This window comes from Notolabrus celidotus, chromosome 8, assembly GCF_009762535.1.
Source record: "Notolabrus celidotus isolate fNotCel1 chromosome 8, fNotCel1.pri, whole genome shotgun sequence".
NCBI classification, from domain to species: domain Eukaryota; kingdom Metazoa; phylum Chordata; class Actinopteri; order Labriformes; family Labridae; genus Notolabrus; species Notolabrus celidotus.
In genome coordinates this window covers 19,419,501-19,446,409 of record NC_048279.1, presented here as the reverse complement: position 1 = coordinate 19,446,409, position 26,909 = coordinate 19,419,501, and the positions used below count along the sequence as shown (strand labels likewise).

At 39.7% G+C, this 26,909-nt stretch overlaps 3 protein-coding genes across 4 annotated transcripts; 1 reads left to right on the top strand and 2 right to left on the bottom strand.

Moving 5' to 3' along the window:
- Positions 1–1,359: 1,359 nt before the first annotated feature.
- On the top strand, positions 1,360–11,596 carry ankrd13d (ankyrin repeat domain 13 family, member D). The gene is made up of 16 exons (XM_034690563.1): positions 1,360–2,184; positions 2,293–2,428; positions 2,528–2,652; positions 3,508–3,553; positions 4,279–4,422; positions 4,554–4,743; positions 4,906–4,972; positions 6,432–6,513; positions 6,648–6,709; positions 6,812–6,942; positions 7,102–7,259; positions 7,428–7,541; positions 7,803–7,975; positions 8,150–8,226; positions 9,197–9,430; positions 11,026–11,596. Exons 1-16 carry the CDS (start codon positions 2,101–2,103, stop codon positions 11,087–11,089), a joined length of 1,887 nt encoding a protein of 628 aa, XP_034546454.1. The 5' UTR covers positions 1,360–2,100; the 3' UTR covers positions 11,090–11,596.
- Positions 11,597–12,898: 1,302 nt separating this feature from the next.
- LOC117817788 (signal-transducing adaptor protein 1-like) lies at positions 12,899–18,655 on the bottom strand. The gene is made up of 10 exons (XM_034690551.1): positions 18,437–18,655; positions 18,273–18,344; positions 17,995–18,111; positions 17,707–17,763; positions 15,557–15,750; positions 15,158–15,289; positions 14,993–15,062; positions 14,598–14,700; positions 13,385–13,573; positions 12,899–13,257 (listed from the first exon to the last, which is right to left on the bottom strand). The coding sequence occupies exons 1-10, from the start codon at positions 18,536–18,538 to the stop codon at positions 13,091–13,093; spliced, it is 1,203 nt and encodes a 400-aa protein (XP_034546442.1). The 5' UTR covers positions 18,539–18,655; the 3' UTR covers positions 12,899–13,090.
- Positions 18,656–20,563: 1,908 nt separating this feature from the next.
- LOC117817958 (paired box protein Pax-5-like) lies at positions 20,564–25,145 on the bottom strand. Of its 2 annotated transcripts, none has more exons than XM_034690769.1 (7): positions 24,879–25,145; positions 24,494–24,659; positions 23,183–23,380; positions 23,057–23,097; positions 22,869–22,967; positions 20,824–20,967; positions 20,564–20,709 (listed from the first exon to the last, which is right to left on the bottom strand). In XM_034690769.1, the coding sequence occupies exons 1-6, from the start codon at positions 24,919–24,921 to the stop codon at positions 20,825–20,827; spliced, it is 690 nt and encodes a 229-aa protein (XP_034546660.1). In that variant the 5' UTR covers positions 24,922–25,145; the 3' UTR covers positions 20,564–20,709; position 20,824. The 2 variants fall into 2 exon arrangements, with proteins under 2 accessions (XP_034546660.1, XP_034546659.1); XM_034690768.1 differs by having other exon boundaries at positions 20,564–20,736; positions 24,879–25,143.
- Between the last annotated feature and the right edge of the window lie 1,764 nt (positions 25,146–26,909).

Genomic DNA, 26,909 nt, shown 5'->3' with positions numbered 1-26,909 from the left:
TTTTTAAAAATTAAAAAAATGTTTCAAATAACATATTTTTTCTAATACTAGCTTTTGCTATGATCAATCAACTGAGGTTGGGTGGCTTCGACCAAGTCAAAATGACTTAGCTAATCAGAGATATCTTGAAAATGTAACTTTATTAGGAATCTATATCAATAATAATAACTCATAATTTATATAGTGCTTTTCTAAGTACTCAAAGTCGCTTTACATACGGTGAAACTAAAAAATAAAACAAAACGAAACAGGGACAGAGGCGGGAGGAGAGGTCATATGTTGTATGCTTTTTGGAACAGGTAGGTCTGGAGGTGGTTGAGAGGAGTGAGTCAGAGTTGGGGGTTGTGTGGAGGGAGAGAGTTTCAAAGAGTAAGGGCAGCAATGGCAAAGGCTCTGTCCCCCAAGGTACGGTGCTTGGACTTGGTGATAGGGGACAGGAGGTTGGCATCTGATGATCTGATATCAAAAAGAAGATGTGGATTTGGACTTTCATTTGAAATGCGATGCACAATATGTAAAACACGGCAGAGCTGCTGAATTTATGTTGTTAAAATATTACATTTCAACCAAGTACTGTGGTTTTGAAACTTTTCTGGCTTGTTAAAAAATGGCATAGGACTACAGTAAAACAAAATTGAAAATCTCTCAAATTTTAGGGGTGCTGGGATTCAATTTAGAGGTGCTTCAGCACCCCCCAAAAATGGGCTAGAAACGCCTATGTTCACAACAGTAAGTGTTTGCTCCCAACATGTACACAAGAATCCACAAGATTTAATCAGACAAGATGAGGCTTGAATATTTTGTCTTTCTGATGAAAAGTTTCCTTATTAGAAATATGTTTTTTGAAGATTTCTAAAAACGGAGTTATCTGTTTTTGAGAATGAACTCTTCAAATTGAACTTCTAGTTCTGCTTGATTTTTCCTGATGGTGTTTTTGCACTGGGATCACATCAGATAGATCTGCTCCTTCCTGGCTCCACCCAGCCAGGAGGGAGAGAGTTCCAGAGAGTTGGGGCAGCGATGGCAAAGGCTCTGTCCCCTAAGGTGCGGGGCTTGGACTTGGTGATAGGGGACAGGAGGTTGGCATCTGATGATCTGATATCAAAAATAAATGTGTTTTTTGAAAATTTCTTAAAAACTGAGTTATCTGTTTTTGAAAAAAGAACTCTTCAAATTAAACTTCTAGTTCTGCTTGATTTTTCCTGATGGTGTATTTGCACTGTTATCACATCAGATAGATCTTCTCCACATCATATATCTGCTCCTTCCTGGCTCCACCCAGCCTTTTCCCGTAACCTGGAAATAAAGCGACGCCCAATAAATAAATAATGAAATAAATAAGTCTGCTCCAGCTGTTCGTGGTGTTTCTCTGACACAGAGGGGTCGTGTTTTTCCACATGACCACATCAGCCTTGCACAGATGTGTCCCTGGTCTAATGATCACTAACCAGGGAGGGACTGGGTGCTACCGAACATCGCACCAGATGCCCCGAAGTGGACTGACCTGGATGTGAATCCGGAATAAAGGCACAGTAAAGGCCGTATCTGGCATTATTCTGACAGACCGAAACAACGATATAAACAGGGGATGGTTGCAGTAGCAGCGGGGTAGCTAGCTAACTTTATCAAATGGCGTTTCCACTCGTGTTTTTCTCATCAAATCTGAACTAATGTGAGAACATGGAGGATGTTGGGAAGAGCATCTTTACCCGGATCAATTAGTTGTCTTGCATAATTGTGAATAATGGATAATAAGTGCAAAGAGGACCAGGAAACGATGTTGTTATTAGCCAGTTAGCTGACCTTACGTGATCAAATTAGTGGGCTGAGTTAGCCGTGCTAACTCAGCCCACTAATTTAAATAGGCACGCAAAATATCTCTAATATTTACTGCTGTCTAACTTTGCTACTCAGTGAGATTTGTAGACTGACAGGTTTGTCAAGTGAATCACTTTTTTAAAACCCCTTTCTGCTGTTAACTAAGCTAGCTAGCTAACCAGCTGTGCCGTGTAACAGTGATCTGCTCCAGTCTGCTGTGCTGTCACTGCAGAAATCATAATATAGCTTTAACACTGTTAAACTGCCAAGCGGACGACAACCATGGCTCAAGAAGCCTTCCCCCTGCACCTCCTGGTCTGGAACAATCAGTACCTGGAGCTGGATCGAGAGCTGCAGAAGAAAGAGGTAAGTATGGGGTGGTGTTGTTGAGCAGCTGGTGGTTCATGGGGTTTTTACTGATAGGTCGCACTGCATTGCGCTTATAAATGCTGCTTGTGCTTTTGTGTTTTGCAGCAGGATGTGGAACGCCTGGATCCGAGGGGGCGCACCCCGCTGGAGCTGGCTGTGTGTCTGGGCCACTTGGAGTCCGCCCGGGTGCTGCTCAGACACACCGCAGACCCGACACACGGCAACGCACAGGGGTGGAGCAGTGAGTGCTTTGACGTGGCTCTCAGTTTGTGTTTGCTCAGCCTGCTGAGGGGATAAGAAAAAGAGCCCACTGTCATTAAACGTGGATGCATTTTTTCAGTCTTGCAGGAGGCAGTGAGCACAGGGGACCCTGAGCTGGTTCAGCTGGTACTTCAGTACAGAGACTTCAAGCGTGCCACTGAGAGACTGGCGGGCATCCCAGAGCTGCTCAGCAAACTAAGACAGGTAACACTGACGTTTGGTTAATAACTTAAAGCCTCCAGGCCCTCAATTCTACTGTTACCATGAGCAACACACCTCACCCTTCACCAAGTCTCATACCTTTGGTAAATATTTGTTAGAAGGCTTTTCAGTAGAGTACGTAGTTCTGGCTGTTTTTTCTCTTCATCATTTTCACAACCAGGGGCGATTCTAGGATCAGATGTTTAGGGGTGCTGAGCAAGATCAATTTCACTGTTTGTACATTTTAATGCAATTTCATTCCCACATTTGTGAAAGAAAAGTATAACACTCTTTGGGAAAGTCTGTGACTAAACCATCAGATCTGATAAAGGTTATTTAAATGCTGAGCCACAGCAATAGAGAATTGGATTGGAATCATAAAAGAAACATATGGTAACCCTAATTTCTGGGGAAAGACAACTCATTTTGATACAGCAGCTCTTCAACATATACATAAACAGTATGTATGTTTCTGGAGTAAACCAGCCCCCTATCGTGAGTACCAAAAATACCAACAATTGACATTGAAGTTATTTTTTGGACTTTCATTCAAAATGCAATGCACAACATGTAAGACACGTTGGAGCTGCTGTATTTATGTTGTTAAAATATTATGTTTCAACCAAGTACTGTATGGTTTTGAAACTTTTTTAGCTTGTTAAAAAGGACATAGGCCTACAGTAAGTAGTGCTTCAGCACCCCCCAAAATGGACTAGAAAGGCCTATGTTTACAACAGTAAGTGTTTGCTCCCAACATGTACACAACAAGTCATAAGCCTGATTCAATCAGGTTTCACAGACAGGATGAGGCTTGAATATTTTGTCTTTCTGATGAAAAGTTTCCTTATTCTCCTCCAGGCAAGGGACTTCTATGTTGAGATGAAGTGGGAGTTCACCAGTTGGGGTGAGTGTTTGTCATTTGTGGGTCAGTTTCAGCACCACAGTAGTTGGACAGCTCCCCTGACAGCAGCTGTCTCTCATTGGATGGATTAGATTTGAGGGTTGTGACTTTGTACTCCACTTCGAAACAATATACAGTGGATATCAAAAGTCTACACACCCCTGTTAAAATGCCACGTTTTGTGATGTAAAAAAATGAGACCAAGATAAATCATGTCAGATTTTATTCCACCTTTAATGTGACCTATAACATGAACAGTTCAATTGAGAAAACAATTGAAATCTTAGAGGGGGAAGAATAAAAAATAAAAAATAAAAAATAATGTGGTTGCATTAAAGGTGAAAAAAGTTCTGACATGATTTATCTTGGTCTCATTTCTTTACACCACAAAATCTTCAGAAGATGCTGAAGTTCAGCTTAAAACTTTATTTCACTAAATTTACCATAAGGATCATTCCCGTTATGATTTTGGTAACATATGGCCTGTTAATGTTTAGTTTGTATAAGGATTCAGGTTGAATGCTATATTGGATGCTAGATATACCATCAGTGAATACTCTGCAGTGCCATCAAGTTAAACATTACATGTTTAATAAATATATTTTATTTTCCAACTATACAATGTCTGCCTTTTCATTTCTCCATCCTGTGCTCTTTTGCTGTTTTGTTCCCGCTGTCTGTGACTCTTATTCTAAAATGCATCTGCTCTTGCTCTGTCTTCCTCTCAGTGCCCTTGGTGTCAAAGGTTTGTCCCAGTGACGTCTATCGGGTGTGGAAGAGCGGCTCATGCCTTCGAGTGGACACCACCCTCCTGGGCTTTGAACATATGACCTGGCTGAAAGGACGACGCAGCTACATCTTCAAAGGCGGAGGTGTGTGTGTGATTCCTGAATTGATGAGGTTGCTGGTTGGAAGAGAACACCCTCAAAGACTATTGGCGCCTTAATTTAAGTGAAAATATCATGTGTTTTGGTTTTTGGGATCTGGATGCTTTTTCACTTAGACGATGGGGCAGTGGTGATGGAGGTGGACCATGAGAAGCAGGTGGTGTACACGGAGCCTCTTGTGTTGTCTCCCCGTGATGCACCCTCCCTCCTTGCAGCCATGCAGCCATCACAGGAGAACACCGCCCAGAGACTTACATCACCCATCGTCTCCACGCACCTCAACACACGCAACATTGCCTTCGAACGGTACAACGCACAAACTTTGTTCAGATAATAGATCTCAATTGATTTCATTGAGATGACATTTTAATTGTTTTTGTGCAACCCATATGCTGATAACCACATTACCCTCTTTTTAAATATACACTGATCACCTTTGTGCTGTACTTTTTCGCTTTGCTTGCACAGGAACAAGTCAGGGATCTGGGGCTGGCGCTCTGAGAAGAGTGAGGTGGTCAGCGGATATGAAGCCAAGGTAACTAACTGCTGTGCAATACTAGCTGAAACACATCTAATATTTCAATCTGTAACATAAACAAGATATCTTAAAAAAATGCACTTACTAGTAATCTGTTGAGAAATCTAATTTTAACTTCTCATTTTTGCCACTAGCCAGATAAACACACTCTTAAGGCACTTTTCTGCTGACTTCACTTAATAACCTGTGTCCATTCCTAATACACAGTCTATAGTCTGAATACAATACGAGCTTCAACAAGTGTTCCCTTTTGAATTTAAACATTAAAGTAGGGGAGAACGGGGTTGGTTGTCACACTTTTTACTGTTATGATGATTGCTCATCATCAAAACACCTTTCACTAGTCATTCCTACATTAAATTGAAGCTTAAGGTGTTGGCTTGAAATGCGTATCCCTCTCATTTTCCAACTCATTGTAACAAAGAGGCAATTAATTATCAAAGACACTCTGACACATTGTGACAACCAACCCCATCACGGGGATGGTTGTCACACACTATGGGGTTGGTTGTCACAATGGTATTTCAATGGGATTTTTTTTTTTAAAAAGGCAAGAAGGCAGAAATAAATTTGAAAGTTAAATTGCACTGACAAGTGATAGGCCTACATAACTTAATGCATTTTAACATAAAATGAGAAAGGAACATGAACAGGAAACACATCTTTAGGCCAGCCTATATAACAACATAAAGAACAAAACAAATAGGCCGAACAATAACGGCCTACTCAACTAGGCAACATGCATTCACTGTCTGAGTTACAGTGATGGCAAATGTAGGGTCTGCACACTCCAACTCATTTCACCATACATGATTTTGCCAACATACAACCAACCCCAAAGAGAATGTGACGACCAACTCCAACTGGAATTTTTTGCTAGCATCAAGGCTAACAACCATCTAACAACTAGTTAGCTAGCTAGTAAAAATCTAAACTATAGCTTTCCCCTCACACTTTGTAAGAGTAACACTTGTTTTGTTATAAACCCATCGTTTAAAAGCCTAGAAGAAAAATACTGAGGAGCTGAATATTTACAATTTGACATGAAAAACACAAAAAGTCCTCGCACCTCAAGTTCAGCTGTCTTACTCCAGAGAAGACTATGTAGGTGAGCTCTGATCCTAATTCTGGAAATGTCCATACCCCAATTTGAGAGACAGTGCCCTCTGGTAGTGAGATATAACGAGTGCGCCAACCAACCTGTGTGACAACCAACCCCGTTCTCCCCTATTCAAGATTGTTTCTCAAAGTGAGATGTACAGAAGAAACTGGTGTATGAGTTGATAGTCTAGACACTGTCAGCATACACAGACTGTAGAGTCAAAAACACACAAGGGGAGACTCTAAATGTTACGTCCTTATTGTTATACACAACAACAAAATATGTTCACAGAAGTTGTATTTAAACTAAGTGTAATGATGTAATGTGCATTTCTGTGCGTTTCTTTGTGTCCAGGTTTACAGTGCCACCAATGTAGAGCTGGTGACTCGATCAAGAACAGAGCATCTATCAGACCAGGACAAGTCAAGGAGCAAAGGTAAACAAAGTCTTTGTCTCATTGTACAAAGTCAGGTTCCCATCAGTGGGTTATAATGTCATTTCTTTTCCAGAGGGGGTAATGTGATTCTTCTAAACAGATGATAATGATCTCCCTGCCTTTTTCCCACTCAGGCTCAAAGACTCCTTTGCAGTCCTTTCTGGGGATCGCTGAACAGCACACAGCTCACAACGGGGTAAGAGTCTCCCAGGTTCCACACACACAAAACACCCACACCAGCTGAAGCTTTCTTTGATGAACACTGTAACTTACAACTCCCTCCCCATGTTCCTGCCAGAGTAACGTGTCCCAGTGTGCCAGTCCGCACAACCCTACAGCCATCACAGCTGAAGAGTACTTCGACCCAGAGTTCAACCTGAACGGGCGGGACATTGGACGTCCGGTCGAGCTGACGAGCAAAGTCCAGAAGTATGAGGAAACAGTGTCTAGTGTTTAAAGCTTCCCTTTACTGAACAGTTTACATTGAGGGAGAGCTAATCATGTCATCCACTCATCTTTCTCTCTCTCTCTCTCTCTCTCTCTCTCTCTCTCTCTCTCTCTCTCTCTCTCTCTCTCTGTCCTCTGCAGGTTTAAAGCCACCCTGTGGTTAAGTGAAAGTCACCCTCTGTCCCTGGCTGAGCAGGTGACACCCATCATTGACCTCATGGCCATCTCCAATGCCCACTTTGCCAAGCTGCGTGACTTTATCACTCTACGCCTGCCGCCAGGATTCCCTGTCAAGATAGGTGGGTGTGAAAGGTGTGGCTGTGTGTAGTCTGAGTTTATTAAACCTGTTAATTGCTTAAAGCTCCAGATTATTTGAATGATACATATTTCCCTCCTTGTGGTGCTACAAGATTTATCATCCATTTTAAATGTTCTTCATAAAACCCTTCTGTCTGTCTGTCCTCCAGAGATTCCCCTGTTTCACGTCTTGAATGCCAGAGTGACATTCAGTAACCTGTGCGGCTGCGACGAGCCGGTTAGCTCTGTGACGGTTCACACACCAGAGAGCCCCGATGAAGCTGGTAAATATTGACTTGGTTATGAAATATTTCAACCACCAAACTGAAACGGATTTGTTGTGAAAAGTCACACTTTTAAGGAAAATAGGTATGAGCAGAAAAGCAGAGCAGACTAATGTAGCTGTTAGTTATTTTTTCATAAAGGTTTGAGGACATAAAAACAGACAGGAGTTTGATTGATTTAAAACAGACGGGTTTCTTCAAATAAATGTTTTTTTAAATCAATAAGTTCACACTTGCAGTTAAGTTAATGTCGCCCATCAGGTCAGTCTCCTGCTCCCTTCCACTGTGATGTGGACCCCTCAGTGTTTGAGCCCCCTGCAGAGTATACCACCCTCGGCCCAGGCCGCAGCGAGCCAATGAGGGATGAAGACGACAACCTGCTACAGTTCGCCATCCAACAGAGCCTTCTGGATGCTGGCACAGAGAGTGACCAGGTCCGAGTTGGACATGAGAATTGAGTCTTTCCTTTTTCCTTTTTTAAAACAAAAGTATTTATTTACACTGAAGTTTATTGGCTGCTTTTGTGCATGCTGACTAAACTACAGGACAAAGCACCAGTACCAAAAACTGCGCCAGTCAATGGTAGATGCTATGTTTGGTTATTTTAGGTGACCATCTGGGAGGCCCTGACCAACAGCCGCCCGCCACAAAGTCCGCTGTACGAGGAAGACTCTCAGCTGGAGAGGTGATCTTCATACTTTACCTCTGTTTCCTTCAAAGGCATGTTCAGAGCTGAAGGGAAGACTGAAATCCACTATTTAAAAGTAATAAGTCTTAATTACTCATACTTTGGCCTTATAAATTTGACCTACATGGAATCTGAAGGCAAAGATATGAAGGTAAATATACCTGATAAGTTTTAAAATGTCTGATATCCATATATCTGTTGATATGAATCGATTGTTTTTCAGGACCACTTCTTAAAGTTGTATGCACTTAATGAACAGATTTACCAAAAGATGAAGAATCAAATCTTGAATTTAACAACACTTGAGTCTGTCTTTTATGCATCTTTAGGTGCATTTGATCAAGAGTTCTTGGGTCTTTTAGCCCCCAGAACTACTTTCCCCTGAACTAAAAGGTTCCTGTGCCCCCATTGTTTCGCGCCATTGCGTTTCGACCGCGAGCTGAAGTCCTGGGTAGATTGTGCAAATCAGGCCAGTGACGTATGGAGAAAAAAAATGATATTAAATAATATTTTGAAATCTTATTGAAAAACTAAACTAGTATGCATTCCCAGGAACTCCCTCTGTGTTTCAACAACTTTGTAAACTCAACAAACATCGTTACGTTCAACCGAAAGTCCCAGGACCTTTGAAAAGTACTACCCCCCAAGCAGGGGCTTTTCCATGGGGAGATTATCTACCCCTGGACTAAATTTAGACCCTTGTTCCTCCAGTCGAGGGTGAGTGGTATCTTCTACTGTAAATGAGGTTTGACTCATTTTTTAGTGTATTCGGGGGAATACTCTGGCTATGAGAGTAACATAATTAAACTTCTCTAAATAGAGTTCAGTGATTAGCTTTTTCCCTCTGCCCTCTCTGGAGAACAGCAACTCCCAGTCATGCAGTAATGAAGCCAAGCAATTAAGCTTTAAGATAAATGTAATGATGCTTCACTTTAAGTCTAAATATACTCATTCTACCTTCTCACAGGGCAATCCAGGAGTCTCTGTCCATCTCGCTGGCCAGCCGGGAGGAAGAAGACATGGCTGACCCCAGTCAGCCCCCCTCTGTGTCTCCGTCGGATCCCTCAGCCAACTCCCCACTCTCCTACAGCGCCGTGACAGATCCACGTTTGTTGGGACACTTTGGTTTGGCATCGAGCTACGATGAACAGTTGCGCATCGCAATGGAGATATCTTGCCGAGAGCAAGAGGAGATAGACAGGTGAGGAGGGAAAGAGAGAGCTGGGATGTTGATGACTCAGAGGTGGTTTTACCTTTGAAATGATACAGTTGGTTGATAAAGCGACGTCCATGACACAGTCAGGTATCAAAACCATCAGTCACCCAAAATTTTTTGGGGAAAATATATTCATTGCTTTTATAAACATAGAAATACAGACTTAACAAAAAAAACAGCAAATCTAAAAATAAAAGCTAAATTTATTTATCTCTTTCATAGACTCATGTTTGTTCAGGGTTACAAAATTTGGCAAATTCTTTCGGACATAGTCCCTGATCTGTAAGTATTTGAAGAAATGTGTTGCTGGTATATCGTACACAGCTCTCAGTTGAGCAAATGTAGCAAAACTCCCGTTGATGTATAAATCTCTTATACTACAGATGCCTTTTTGACTCCAAATGTGAAAACGTATATCATCAAGGCCTGGTATGAATGAATGGTTCGAACAAATAGGAGTATCTACATACATTTTTGGAGCCTTAATGTATAGTTTTATTTGCTTCCAGATTTTGATGGTGTTCCCAATAACAAAGCTTTTACTAAAATATGACTCCTTAACTACAACAGGGCTGTTAAGGAGAGAGGACAAAGAAATGTTTTACAAAGCAATCTTTCTATCACTAGCCAAGCAGGGCATGAGTCCGTGGAAGATGATGGTACTTTTTCCACCAAGCAAGGACAGATAAGTGGGCAGCCCAGTAGTACATTTTAAAGTTGGGTAAGGTAAAACCCCATCACCCAAATTTAATGAAAGAATCTCTCAGTTGTCTGTTTCTGCTGTTGGGCAGAAACCTTGTATCTCCTGATTTCATTATTTATTTATTTTTTCAAAATGTAATGTTTTTGGTCACCTTTCGTGTCTGTCAGTGGGCATTACAACATTTCAGCCAATGAAAAGCATTAAAAAGAACATGTGACTGAATCCCATTCAGTGTTTTGATATTTAAAACAGATTTTTTTAAAGGTCCCGAAAAGCAGTAGTTATGAGGTGTCAGTCTGTCAACAAAGATATGTAGAGTACCATGAGGAAGTTTGTTTTTATTATAATGTTTTTGTTTTGTTTTTTAACAAAAAATCAAGTTCTGGGGCGCTGGTGCCCTAGCCGTCTAGTGGCCCTTTTACCGTGAGTCGGTATTTGGGCCGCTGGAAAAGGTACCCAGACCGAGGCGAGTTGAGTACAGCCGAGTTGAGTCGAGTAGGGCTGGAACTGTGTAGTGGAAAAGGGCCATAAGCGCCCCACATACAGAGGCTATAGTCCTTGTTGCAGAGGTTGCTGGTTCGACTCCCGACTGCTACCATGTACTGCATGTTTCTACTCCCCACATTTCCTGTCTCTCTTCAGCTGTCCTATCATAAAGGAAAAAAGGCCCCACATTTAAAAAACAAATCAAGTTCTATGATAGTTCTATGCGTTATATGATGATATGAAATAATGAAATCACAATACTTTAAGCGTTCCAGCAGTTCTGGGCTTTAAATCCAACTCCAACTATTGGGAGAATTCCCTGTTGTCCCTGAAGTATCCCCTTGAATGCTTTTTATTGTTTTGACTGCTTTATTTTTTGTTTGTTTGGCAGGAAGGCGAAGGAGGAAGAGGATGAGCTGGAGAGGATCCTGCAGTTGTCACTCACCGAGAAGTAATGTCACAACAGCAGCAATGGAGCACCTTTCTTCATTGGGTTCAATCCTCCTAATTTATTCTGTTTTATTTTCAGTGTTTTAAAATCCTGAGATGTTAAGTTATTACAAGTACTTTATTTGTCTTTCTCACACGAAAGCTGCTACAACATAGAGTAATGAACCAGAATATAAGAAGTGTGTGAGAAACAGGTGTGTGTGTGTGTGTGTGTAGGGACAGGTTAAATAAGAAGAGGTACAAAGAGGTACTGTAAAACACACTACAGTGACGGAGAAGACTAAAGGGAGAGTCTGTTTTTCTTTTTTTATTGAATATTTTTCACAGTCTTGCTGTCCTTATTGAGTAATGAATGATCCCTAAACTTTAAACCTATACCATGATCCATGATAATGATAAAAATATAAAAATAAAGTCTTAATGGAATAACTTATGAAAATATGATTATGACATTTGAAACATTTTGTTGGCTTACTCTTGTGTGAAAAATAAAGAATAATGATCATCCTGGATTATGTTTCATTTTGTATTTAGTGGTGTTGAACAAAGGTACAAATAGATTTATACCGCCCCAAAAGAATACAAAATAAAAAGGAAGAAAATAAATCTGCCACCCAAAATACTTAGCCCACTGGTTTCAGCCTCTCAAATGCCTTCTTCCACCTTAAAAATATCGCCCGTCTCCATCCATCTCTCTCCTTTTCCACCGCTGAAACCCTGATCCACACCTTTATCACTTCCAGAATCGACTACTGTTATAGAATCTTCTACGGCCTTCCCTCAAAACAACTCAACAAACTACAATATATCCAGAACTCTGCCGCCCGCCTGCTCACCCACACCCGCTCCTGTGACCATATCACCCCTGTCCTCCAAAACCTCCACTGGCTCCCTATCATCAAACAATGCATACATTTTAAAATCCTCCTCCTCACCCACAAAGCCCTCCATAACCAGGCCCCCTCCTACTTCACCGACCTGCTTCACCACCACACTCCCTCCCGTAACCTCCAATCCTCTAACGCCCACCTCCTGTCTCTACCACCTGACACCAAGCACCGAACCTGGGGGGACAGAGCTTTCTCTGTCGCCGCCCTCACCCTCTGGGACGTCTTACCACTTAACATTAGAACCTGCCCCAACCTGTCCACCTTCAAATCACTCACCAGAACCCTCCTATTTAGAACTGCTTTTAAACATATTTTATTCATGTTTTTATTATTCTGTTGTTTTATATGATGTTTTATCCTTTGTGCAGCATCTTTGAGTTTTTAGAAAAGCGCTTTATAAATTAAATGTATTATTATTATTATTATTTGTCTTTGATGGGCATCAAAGAAACAAAAGTAAACAATCTCACTGACTTAATGATATCTAGCTAAATTATTTGTTAACCCTCCTGTTATGTTTGTTTCTCTGGAACAGCAATAATGTCCCTGGGTCAATGTGACCCAGGGCATATTCAATTATGCAAAGTGTCAGAACCCCAAAAAATCCCAATACATATTTTTTTTTATCTATGTTTTAACTCCATTTCTAACCATTTAAATGAATATTTAGTCCATTGGTGTTCTTTAATTCTCACAGATCATGGTTCAATGAGGATAACTCACTCGTTTTCTGAAAATTCATGGAAAACTTTTTTTTAGTGTATATTGGAAAGCCCGAAATATAAATACTATAGTTTTACATGACAAAGATTTTTATTTCATTTTAAATTTAAATTTTTTTTTTTATGAAGTGATGTTGATGAATTAACATGAAACCTCTTCTGTCACATGTTGCCCATATTTGTATGCTGCATTTAGCTGATTTGGAAGGCATATATTACCTAAAATATTACCTAATAGAAAAAGGGTCAATTTGACCCACAACCGAACAGGAGGGTTAATAATCACCTTGAGATGACAATTGCCTTTGTTAATTTTGGACAGCTGCAGTGACAGTATATATCAGAACAGCAGCTCCCTTCATACTGTTGCACCAGGGAGATAAGAGTTCATCAGTCATGCTTTAGAACTGGTTTTGTTCCACTGTGCTGTGGCTTGTTCCACTGGCTGTGATTCTTCCTGGGTTTGATTCATATACAATCGACCTTCCTCCGTGTCGTTTGCAGCGTAGTAGTCTGCCCTCCGTACTTTCAAAGCCTCCCGTAGCTCTTCATCCAACTTTTCTGGTTAGGGTCAAAAGATTGAATAATAACTCAATAAGATTTTTCTCAATCATACTGAACAAATACTTTGATTATAATAATGATAAACTTTTGCAAAACATTAAGTAAAACAGATCTTTACACTTACTCTTATCCATCTTCTTGTTGGGATTATCAGGTCTGGTGTCATCAGGTTCCACATAGTCACCCTCTGGTTCAGTTGAAGGGGGAGGAACCTTTTCTATGGTCTCTGAGCGCTGTGTAGGGGCCACTTGTGCCTTGGGTACCATTTTAGGTGCAGGTGAGGTGAGGTTAATCTTTAGAGCAGGAGATGCATCTGGAGACAAAGGTTTACACAGTTAGGAGTTGTATAATTACCGTTTTTCTCAGTCGCTTTGGTACATTTCTGAGATCAGAATTGAAATTCTAAAAACTACTTGTTCAATCTTCATGTCATTGTGTCACTTGTGCACATCAAAAAAGCAGTTTCTCATTTCTTTGAACAAGTTGCAAATGCTTTGGAACGTCCATGCAAATGATTATGTACGATTCTCTGCTGTTTCCTACATTATCAAGTGCTTATGTCATGTTGATCAAAATGTATTATAATGGGTCTCTGTTGAATAGAATTGGTAAATTGCTCCCAGGTGAATCTTGACTTTCTCTAACGAAGGGAAATGTGTGAAGCTTTAGATCAACCAATGATCAACCAGTTTTCTGACATAGCTCAAAGGTGCATCTCATGAACCATCAACTGGTAATTATATATATAGCCAGAGCACAACACAATGCTACAATGTCTGACAAACGAAGGACAAGGAATTAGACTGGGTCAACAGCCAGAGAGAAGAAGAAGAGGAAAAGGAGTGAGGCTGCGTGGTGGAAGAGTTGGGAGGCAAAACATGTGCGTTCCTGATGAGATAAGAGCCACTAAATGTGAATCTTGTCCAGTCTCTTGCAATCAATCTCCCACATACACTGAGGTGTAACTTACAATTTACAATAACTGTCATCAAAACTTTAGCCATAGTTTACATCAGAGCTTCCCTCCAGAGTACACTGTTATATTGACAACATGACTCAGCAGTTTGACTGTCTTATCTGCACACAATGACACAAGGACTTATCATTCTGATGGCACTGACATGTTCATTGACACAGATATTTACTTTTGAGAGATGAACTAAGGATTTTGAGCAAGATACTGGCTTTTGCAGGTAATCAATGGTGTTTTCTATTTGTACAATTTGTTTTGAGAAATGCACTTACTGTTTTGCAAATGTCGAAGATGATTCGAGAAATGTACCAAAGAGAAAAACTGTAGTAAGGAGCATAAACTATGTAATAGCGTTTCTTCTCACCAAAACGAGTGTCGTAGTGCTGAGATTTTCTGTAGGGCTGCAGGCGGTACTCTGTCTTTTCAAGGAAGTAATTAACCACTTCATTCAAGGAGGAGACTGTTACCTACAGAGAGGAGAACACATGAAGAAACACAAAGAAGAATATGAGGTTTTTAAAAGTTTGATTCTATCTATTTTAGATGATTTAAGGTTGATGTATTTAAGTTACCATTGAATTAAAGCAGCCTTTAAAGATAAGAAAAGAGCATGATCTACACTCTGATGTTCAATAACTTAATACAAGAATGCCATTTTAGCTGCTATCTTGGAGGTATCTTAAACCCAAGATCACATATGAACAGAAGTTTGAATTCCTTTAGGTTCACAGTTCAGGTTACTGAGGTCGTACAACTTACTGGTACATCAAGTTCAATCACAAGCCCTGACTTGGTGGAGGTCACTCTGAAGTTCCTCTTGATAGTTCCACTGAAAGACGAAGAAGAAGAGGAATTTTTACCTTCTGTCAACTGGGCCATGGATAAACAACAACATACTGATGTAAACAATGTTTGAGGTCAGACCTGGGCTTCTGCTGTCTGAGGGTAAGGGCGTAGTTGTTAGCCAGGGTTGATGGGCGGAGGATGATGTTTCCATACTCTGGGTTTTCCTCTAACATCCTCTCAGCCTCATCTCGAGTCACGTCATAGAAACACCTTTAGGAACCAGAAGAAATGAACACTTCCTTATTACCTGTGCAGGTAATAAAGGTACAGACATGTTTTCTGAGAGGGCAAAAATGAAGCACACATCACATGATCAGCAGTTTAGGATTCAACTTTGAGTAATCTCCAAAAGGCCTTTTTTAATCCCCACACCTCAGTTTTTGAGTATTTGTTGTTTGAAAGACAGAGAATACATGGATGCTTAATCTGTTGGAAGAATGAAGAGAGGAAAAATTGTAGAGAAGGACCCTGACTTACCCCGGCATCTCAGAGGTGGTGAGGTCAGGCTTGTCTTTCGAGGTTGGAGGAGAAGGGGGGTCTGCATGTGGAATATCAGGTCGGGGTGGAAGGGGTGGACGCTGTGTTGGGTTTCTTTTCCTCTCTTGAGTCAGGACGTCCTGCAGCTTTATTCTCTGACCAGGTAGCAGCATCATATTCTTGGGGATCTCTTTCTACATCAAAACAGAGCTCAACATCAATATTTTTTTATGTATTCATTGTAGGCAAAACCAAATGAAAAAAAGCCAAACTGGTACAGTAAACTCCTTTTGTGGTCCATCAGTCAGTTACGTAACAAACAGATAGTTAGAATAAAGATAAACCATGAAGATAGTTGTTCCACTCTGGCATCATAAACTAAACCACTGCCTCATAAGTAACAGAATTATCTAATGTCCTGTGGTTTCCTTGCTTCCTTGCTTGCGCTAGCACATAAAAATAACAACTAAAGAACTGAGGCTCCACTGTAGGAACCTTTGAGTTGCAGTGAGGTACTTTTCTTTGAGGTAGGTCAAACTTTTAAAAAGTGGTATATTTGTTTTTCATATTGTCAAAATATGTATTAAGTCAAAATATTGGATATCATTACTAAATGTGAAAAAGTTTCAGATTGGAAGGTAAATGTGTGTGGGAGTAATCCCAGGATGAGACTGCAGGCTGCTGTGAATGGCTTGTTGAAAAAGTCACATGAGAATTGAACGAGATTAACATGAGATTTACTCAAATTGTGACATCACCATTTAGTGGATTTCCTTATAATAGCAAATTTGCCATTTTTAAAAGAGAAACAAAGGGACACACCATCCCATGGTGTTTGATTTTGGGTGGAGGTTTTGTGAGCGCGCCGCATCGGGTGAGGACATTGAGATATGCTGTATAGGTGACACCATCGTTCATTAATGCATATAAAATATGTAATATATGGTTGATATGGATGTGATGAATATAATATGTAATGAATATGGTGTGTGATTAATGTATATATGGTGAGTGTAGTGTGTTGTGAATATATATAATGTACAGTATGAATTTATGTGCTTTGGCAATAACATCTTGTTGTTCATGCCAATAAAGCAAATTTGAATTGAAAATTGAACTGAATTGAAATTGAACAAAACCTCATTGCATGGCAACAGTGAAGGAGGCAATGCTCGGGAGGCCTTAAAGAGACAGTAGCTGAAAACTACGGTGGCCCTGAAGGACAAAACAAATTTACAAAAGATGAAACACTTTTACAAAGTTGGAGACAAATTTACATTTTGGAAAACATTTTTACATTTCATAAAAAAAAATTATATCAGCAAAACACTTTTACTAAGGACAAAACAAATTTACATTTAAGAAAACAAATTTACAAACAATGGAAAACTTTTCTGAAACAAATTAACATTTCATTTTTACGGAGAGGGAATGTACCAAATACCGGAAGTGATCTGGAAGAGATCAAGTGAGGGGTCACATTTAGTTTGTTTTGATGGAGAGAAACCAAACGGAGCGACATGGTTTACATATTAGGACATCCTCAGGTCTCAGAGTGAGACCTCAGCTGAAAAAGCATCATGTCTCCACAAAGCCTTCATCATGTGTCAGAATCCAGATGAATTTTAGTTTATTTCAGAAATGGAAAAATGTTTGGTCGCTTGTAATATTGTTTCCAACTTTGTAAAAGTGTTTCATCTTTTGTAAATTTGTTTCCTTAAATGTAAATTTATTTTGGCCTTGGTAAAAGTGTTCTGCTAATGTAATTTTGTTTTATAAAATGTGAAGATGTTTTCCATTATGTAAATTTGTCTCAAGATTTGTAAAAGTGTTTCATCTTTTATAAATCTGTTTCCTTGAATGTAAATTTGTTTTGCCACCATAGAAAACCCCTCGTTTCAGACAGAGACTGAAATGAGGAGTTTTAAAGGCACCAGCCTAAAATAAGCAAATAAATTAAAGAGCTGTTAATCATGTAAAGTTACATCATCACTATCAGAGCGAGAATATAAAACTTAAACAATGAACTCATGCTTTTTATACACACTCAGCATATTCTTCTGTACCATCAGCAGTTACAATACTGAGAGTCTATTAGACCGACATCAACCCATCAGTGTCTTCATGTTTTTATAGGTGTGTTTGCTTACTTTAGTCACAGTCAGGATGTAACCTTTCCACTCCATTCCCGAGTCAGGATTTCCAATCTGTATGGCCACACAAACAGCATGCATTTTAGTTTAGGCATTTAGTGCCACTTAAAAAAAGAAAAGAAAGAAAAGTTAATCAATAATTGGACCAAGTAAGTTACAAGTTACAGAGTGAAACCAATGTCCATGTAAGATCAAGAGTTAATGTATAAAGTGTCTGGTTTTGAGTAACATGGACTTGAGGATGGAAAAAAAGAAGATATCAGTTCTGTATTTACTTTAACACACCTTTAGATGCATCTCCTCTGAGTGCAGGTTGAGAGTGAAAACAGCTGGCACATTCTTCTGAAATGAACCCTTGAGCTCCATGGACTTCAAATTCTCAAGGTCCATCTTTTCTGTGTACTAGCAAAGTAAACAAAAAGATCAAAGTTGAGATGATCACTTATTTTCAGACTTACACACTCAACTCAAAACTTGACAAGTAAAACATTTCACATAATGTCATTGTAATAAACCCTACTCCTTCTAAAACTCAACAAAGAAGAAAAATGAACACTGCTTACTGCGTCCTGCGTGTCATCTTTATACAGAAAGAGTGTGGTTCCACGGAGCTCTCCAAAGAACTTCTTGAAATCCTGAGAGTAACATTGTGTTATTTTCAATACCTGCTCTTGACACAGTTTTCACATTCTCATATTAACTGCAGTCAGAAAACCTTTGTCCTCACCTTCTCTGTGGAGTTTTTCTTCTGCAGGTGTCCAGCGTGATAGAGAGGAAGAGCTGTGATAGTCTCCCTCCGCTTGAAGACAGCTTTGGGGTTCACAGCCATCTTCCAGCCCTCGCTCAAATCTTTGTTTTTCTTCTGGCCTGGTGTTCAGTTCCTTGTCGTTCCCTCCAGCAGCTCTCAAAGCAGTGATAAAGTCTTGTCAAGGGCTTCAGTTTATCTGGTGTGATTATGGGGCAATAAATCTGCACTGATAAGCATTCTCTCTCCCCGTTCCTTTGGTGACTGAGTCCATTTGACTCTGAGAACGAGGAAATGCTGCAGTGATTTACAAAGACGGAAGTAGTTACTGTGAAAATCCCAAATAAAAATACAGTCGTACTTTGAACCTAATTGAAAAAGCAAGACAGTTTAACAATCACAAAGTCAACACACACACACACACACACACACACACACACACACACACACACACACACACACACACACACACACACACACACACACACACACACACACACACACACACACGTCTGAGTAAACTAGCCAGATTAATTTTTTCCAGCTCTGTAAAAAGTGGGGATGAGATGCATACCAGATGATTTCTCACATGAGAATGTAAATGAACTTCACAAATAATTGTTTGAATGAAATGAATTGGAGTATTTACTCTATTTACACCAGTACAGATGATGCATTATCAGGTGAATTAAGCCCTGATTCATTAAAAGGACTTTGTGACTGACTCACAATCAGGATTTTTTATCTTTCACTCTTAACTTTGTAATTGTGTTTTTTTGGTTTTATCATTGTTAATGCTTTTGTTGTCATTTTTTGTTGTCATTTTCTTTGTTGACATTATTGTTGTTTTTGTTGTTTTTTTGTTTTAAAAATTGTAGGAAGCTTTTAGGTGGTGGACACTTCTAATTCTATTGTTGATGTTACTTTTTATGCTGTCAATGTTATTTTTCTTGGTTTTGCTTTTATTATTTTTAATATTGTTGTGATTTCTTTTTTTAAATGTGTCATATTTTTGTTATAGAATGTAATTGTTTTGTCTTTGTTGTGGTTACATTATGTAATTATTGTTGACTGCCTTTCAATTTGATGTCCTCTGTTGGGTCCATTGTCCTTTGATTTTTTTCATCTTAAATTTAACTTTTTCTTGGGCAGTGAATTTAGTTTTTTGCTTGTAAAAGGGGATCAGTCTAATATTAGTTACAGCTCTGTGCAAGCATGTCACACTCACTTAATCAAGGTACTGACAACTACTGCCCCCAATGAGAGAAATTAGTAGCAATGTTTAAAGGCAGATGCACAGATTTAACTCCAGACACGCAGCAAAAACATGTTGTTTTTTTTAAATGTACATAAGGTTAGATTTTATGAGTAAATTCAATGTGTTCTCCAAGGACTGTGTTTATGGAATTTGTATATTGACCAACAAAAATTGATGTTGTTTTGGGCATACATATAAATTTAAGATTTGACCTGTTCCTCTATTATTATTATGTTTGTAGTGATTATCTCTGTTATCTTGAGAGAGCAGCTGTGAACAGTAAGAACCTCTCTGGGTCAACTTGAGCTCATAAAACATTATCTAATGGCTTAATGATTGTGTACTCTAAATGTAAGATGTCTTATGGCTCATATTTCAAGACAATTAGTTTTTTAAAAAAATCTTATATTGGATACAACTGGAAAAAAAATTTAAATTTTAAAAATGTCACACCAAGCAGTCTGAAAAATCATCCAATGCATGCAAGTTAGTTTGTGCAAGTGCAGTAAAAATGTTTGCAAATATGTGTTTGTTCTCTATATGCCTCCTTCAGACAGATGCCAATTGCTTGCCACACAGATTCCTTTCTCAGCAGTGTTCCCTGACCCTGCTGGTCCCTATGACATCTCCCATCACCTTCTTTAATCCCTCATGCAGACTGTGAAACGTACACTAAGGAGAGAAAACAGCCCCTGTTCTACATCACAGGGTCCCTAATGATGCTCCCCCTCAACCACTGGCTGAGGAGGAAATGACCACAAGGGTGACAGGGACGGGAGATAATGTGCTGGACTGATGAAGCTTGGTTCTCCTTTGTCTGACACCAGAATATGTAAATAAAACACAAAGGGTGAAGTATGCAATTTTGGTTTTATTCAAACATTGTTTTACCTTGATGCTAGTCATATTAAGTTTATTACAATTGAATACAATCCAAATATTCTTGATTGCAACATTCAGGGGGATGGTATTCTTTATTTTGTTGTCCTTTGCAGCCCTGTTCAGTTATAATGACATGGAGGCCCTAAAGAGGAGGACAGAGCAAAAAAACACCCGGTGAGGAACACAAATTGAGCATATATGTGTTACATTATATTCAATGGAGCATGACCTTAGAGGTTTTGATTATTATAAGCTGGCAGCCCAGGGTAAAAGGTCAGACTGGAGAGAGGCATTAGGCAGGGGTCAGACCACTCAAAGGTTTCATTACAGGAACATGGCTGGTTGCTGGAGATGCTGCAGGAGACGTCACCACCTGCAAAACAAAACAGCTTTTATCTGGGTTCAGGTTCATCTTCCTACATCCACCCCCTTCACTGCAACTGTCACTTGTTCTAATTAGTATGATAAAATACAAATCTCTAAGCACACATCTATTTGTACAATCTCCTTTTGTAATGGTTGCAGTGATGGAGAAGCAAGGATGCAAGCTGGCCTATAATGAGAGGCTGAGGTGAGGAGAAGGCAGGGAAAAGGACAGAAGCCTGGGGCGCTGAGGTGGATATCCTGCTGCGGAGGTTGTTTTTGCTTGAATAATATTAACACAAGCCCACCTGCTTTAAGCATCAGTCTGCTGTAAGGTTTTTAACTACTGGTGAGAATCCACTGTGATCTCTGCAGCTGCTCTGCAAATATATCCACATTGTGTCGAATCCAGCGCAGACTCCAATGCTGTTCTCAAACTCAGGAACAGAAGTTGTCAAAGCGATTAGGTTGTTTATTTATTTAAATTGTTTTGTTGTATTCATGTATTTTTTTAACATGCTTTTTTTTCTACTTAAAAAATGCATTGATGGAATAATAAACCCAAAATCTTGTCATGAAAAATGGTTGAATGGCAAGACATAGAAATAAAGTTATCCTAATTGAGGGAACAAACATCACTTCCAAACTGTGAAATGGAGCCCCTACATACCCACTTCCACAAACGACGAAGTTGTGGTTTCCCATCACGCTTATTTAACTCAGTGCTATTTACCAGAGTTAATAGTTTATTAACAAAGGGGAGAGAATACATTGTATTATACCAAATGTGTTAGAACTTTGAACAAATGTGTTAAACTTTTGAGGATAATGTCTAGTGACACTCTTATCCTAGTGTACAATTAAATTAGAGGCCCCATAATATACAGATTTTAAAATATAACAAAATAATGTAGTTTGTCTGTGGTAATTAGGGTTGCAAAGGGGTGGAACATTCCGGTAAATTTCCAGAAAGTTTCCGGTAAATTTCCATGGGAAGTTAAACTGGGGTATTTGGAAAATACTCCAAATTGGAAACTGTCCATGGGACTTATGGGAATTTATGGGAATTTATGGGAAATTATGGGAATTTATGGGAATGATGGGAATTGAGGGTAATTTAATCAAAATGTATCATATCCAAGCATACATATTTCTTTTTTTTATAAGCAGACATCCATCCAAAATAATACAATTAAAACAGATTTTTTTGTATGTAGAGCTTTATCGTGTTAAATATTTTATTAAACAATCAATTATTTCATTGAAGAACCAAAACATGAATGTTGAGTTAAAAATTACTCATCCCCCTGACCCAACACATTCAAAAATTAACAAAAATGCAATCCCAACAAAGTCCCATTCAAAATGTTAAATGAAAAGAGCCCCTCTCCCTCCAAAAAAGTCCCATTCAACATGCAAATAAAAAAGCATCTTCCCTCAAGCTTCTCAAGCCTAGTCTCTGCATTTTTGCTAGACCCTTCCAGGCAGTGGGCTCTTCCTAAGTTCACTATTAGGAGCCAACTTTCAATTTAGTAAATTCATGGTTTATTCCCATTTGTTCACAGAAATTCCCCGTTAATTCCTGTGGTAAGTTTCCAACTTTGAAAATTCCGGGAATTTTGCAACCCTAGTGGTAAGAAAGGGGTTTTCACATCCATTGGTTATTATCATTAACATATTATAAATTAATTTATTATATTCTGACTGCAAAAAAGTAACAGTGAATAACAGCAAAAAGAAATACCATAAACTACCAGTTGTTTGCAACTAAGAAAGAACTTCAAAAGTATTAATTCAATGAAGATTTTAATTACAAATGTATTTTATTTTACCTTGCCCTGTTGTGACTTGTGAACACTTCTTGAGTCCAAAATGCCTAAAGACACTTATTACACTCACAGACTGAATTACCTTCTTTATGTTTGCTGCTGCATTTCCTTATTCCCAGAATTCCGCTGATGGAATGCGTTGACTTGGAGGAATACGCCGGTTCACTGGCAGCAGATGATGCTGATGATAATACAAGGTCAAAGGTCAGTATGAGGAAACATCAGAGACAGGTGGCCCAAGAGAAAATAAGAAGGAACAGAAAAACTTACCACTTTTACGTGACTGCAACTGGACTTTGTTTCTGATAATCCTGTGAGGACAGAGAACACTCACTCCCTGTTAATGTCTGTATGATACAGAAACCCCATCCAAACACACACAAGATCATTCTATACCTGTTGATAGAGCTGACACTGGGTACGCTATCCAGTTCACACACTCTCTCCAACAGCAGCTTGTCTCTGATCTCCCAGGCAAACATGGAGGGGTTGGACTGCTTCATATGCAGGATTGTCTGCACAACTCTGGGTGTGGCCACTTTGGGTTTAGAGCCTCCGATTGCTCCTGGTAGGATGCTTCCTGTTTCATTGAACCTGAATTTATAGTGATACTTTCTTATACATTTATATGGACTCATTTTCATAAATGTGAATGATACTGTACATTTAAGGTGGAAAAAAAGTGAAAAAATGGAACAGCTTCAATAATTTGAAGAGCAAGATAACCATATAGTTCAATTAAATTCAACTTAAAGATATAACACTAAGGAATATCAAGATGAATGAGTGTACTTATCACATTTAAAGTTATGATACACATGAAATGTATAGACTTATGAAAATAAGTGCAGTAGGGGCTTGGCTTGGGAACCGTAGAGTCGCCGGCTCGAGACCCATTATGGACAAAGTTTGCCAAATGGACTGGTGGCTGGAGAAGTGCTGGTTCACTTGCCTGGGCACTGCTGAGCTACCCTTGAGCAAAGCACTGAACCCCCAACTGCTCGGGGTGCGCTGGTTGATGGCAGCATCCTCACTCTGACATCTCTCCCTAAGTGCATGTCCACTGAATGTTTGTCCATAAATTTGTATGTATATATCAAAACTGTGTAGCATGACCAGAAAATAACATGAATGGAAAAAATGAATTACCCCCATGGGAATTGATAAAGTACGTTTCTTTCTTTCTTCTCTTTATAATGCATTTGGGCACTCAAACAGGGGTGGATTTTTAACGTCGCCTATATGTTCTTGTATGAACATTTTAGCACTTGTAACTTGCATCTATAGATACCATGTAGGTCTGCTTCAAGTTCCCCTCAATATCTGGGCTATGTACAATATCTGCCCAATCATGCATAATCTCGTCAATAAGATATTAATGAATAATAACATAACTGACAAAACCACAGTCCTCTGAAAACCATAGACTGAACAAAGATTAAACAAGCAAACATTTAGCACACATGAGTTTTTACATGTCATTCATATGTGAAATGGCTCTAATGAGTTAGTTGGCACAGTGTAAAAGCATGTGAAGTCACTGTTAACTAGTTCCTCGTATATGTCACATAAACAAACACACAGCTTGCACTTTTGTCATCAGTGTAATCTGAAGCATGATCACATCAGACCCTAACCATCCATCAAAATAAAGGTCTCTTCCAACCTAACGAGACTCAAAATGTGGTAAATGAAGAGTTCCATTACCTGGTCAGTATTTTGCTGACACAGCCATGGCTCACACGCAGGCGGCGGGAGATCTCACAGGGACGCACGCCCCGCTCCGCGAGCTCCACGATGTGCTGCCTCAGCACGTGCGGTAACGGGCGCCCGTTTATGAAAACACCGCCGAGCTGGTTCAACCCTCCGTGTCCTGAGCACAGATCAAAACCACAGTCTATGGTCAAAACATACTTATCAAAGGCTGGACATATGGCTTCGACAAGTCAGATGTCTTCTACTGTAGACAGCTGCAGAGCCAACATGAATCAGTGTTGACAGACTTCAGGGTACTCTCCACAACTGATGGGAATATATAACTTAGAGTGAATAAGAATCACCCTGACCCGACCAGGACCCGACCCTGACTCACTGTGCACGACGGCGAGCGGCACCTGTCCAAAGCGTATGTCCATCGCAAACCCTCTGTCGAGCTTCTTGATTAAACGTTGTTTTTTACAAAATCACAGATGTTTCAACAGTCTATTTAAACCAAATTTAAAACAGAAAACTTGAAGAAGAAAAAAAGTTTTCCAGTGAACACTATTCGTGCGTGCGTTTGTTTGCTGTGCGGAGTAACAGCACTTTGAAATCAGCACCTCAGCTGTGAACAGCGGCAAGAGCCCATGTTGGAAGCAGGGGCATGTCCAAACTTTTTGAACTGGGGTGGCCCAATTGGGACACTAATATGGGCTGGGGTGGCTGGGGTATGTGTGCACACATACACTCACAAATTAATAGCATTTATCATGTATCGTAGACCCGGCATGTATTAGAATTTAGTAGAATTTAGTAGAAATACTGTCAAGGAAGCTAAAATGGAATAAGATCAAATTATTTGAAAAATCTAGAACCATACGAACAGAACATGTTCTTGCCGTGAGAAGTTGATCTGAAGTGGGCTGGACCAGTAAAATCATAACATAATAACCCATGAATAGTGACAACTCCAAAATTTTCCCTTTGTTTTAGTGCAAAAAAGTACAAGTACATTCTGAAAAACTATCTTTCTACAAAAACAGCTGTTGTATTTTTTGCCATGATGAGTCTCATAGTGGGCCAAATATTTTACTCTTTAAGCCCTGAAACCTACTGCAAACACACCAAACACACAGGTGCATTCACCTGACACCGAATGTAATGTTTACTGCAAAAGAACAGAGATTATAATAATGAAGACCCCTCAGCTCCAGCATGAACAGTTTGCTTGCTGGACAGTGTTGTATGCAGGGGTGTAGTGCTAGTGTTAGTGATGGAGCGCACCTGTAACGCATGCACATGTATGGTAAGCACCATAGACTGTATAAAATATGGACGTAGTATCCATGACGTCAACCATCTGTTTTTGAAGCGCTGTTTTGAGGGAAATCGGCGGCGGCAGCCATTTTGCTGCTGTGGAGCCAGTGTGATGTAAAGAGGCGGAGTTTGAGCCTCCTAGCCAACAGCTACAGTGTTCCCGCAGTCAGCTGTGCCTCTCATTGGAAGACATATAATCTCAACATCTTCAAAATTGCGGCGTTCGAAAAAAATTCACCCTGCTCACAGTGTGAGCTGATCAAGAAATGAGCTATCAAGACTACACTCATATTTTTAGACCCGAGATTGCCGCTTGGTGCTTACTTCCATGTGGAAGTGTTATAAACTGCAATACATCGAGAATCTGATTGAGGCTGGCTGCAGAAACACCGGAAACCACATGAGAAAAAGACGATATTTGCAGCATTAATAAACATGTTTACAGCCTGGTTCAAAAAAGGGCTTGGCTCTACGTAGCCAATTTCTGTATCAGCACACACCGTAAGGGGGGTGAATTTTATTTTTTAAAGCAACGGTTCAGAAGATATTAAGATTACGAGTTTTTGCCCAAATAAGGACATGACTGACTTGACTCCCGGTCGGGAACACATAGCTGTTTGCTCGGAGGCTCAAACTCTGCCCCTTTACGTTCACACTATGCCTGGTTGAGTTCTACATTTCCAATATGGCTGCCGCCGTTGATTGACTCCTAAACAGCACTCAGGAACGGATGGGTGACGTCACGGATAGTACGTCCATATTTTATACAGTCTATGGTAAGCACACAATATGTGGCTCCTTTCGAAGATTGTGGATGCACCGTGCATACTGTGACGAGTTTACATATATGTAAACTTTAGTGCTAATTGTTTCATCTTATAGTACTCTAAAAAGTCTTTATGAATCTCAACTGGATTATGCAAACAGCAATCTATTTTCTCACTTTGAGAAAAAAAAGTCCTGGAGCACCGTTCAGGTGCTCTCCGTCAGCACTATGATTGTATGCAACCCCCAAAGGACAAATTTGAAACAGTAGTTATTCTTATTTAAAAATTGCTGCTCTAGTGATATTTCAGTTTTTTTGAAGTGGTGTCGTATGAGTTAGAGT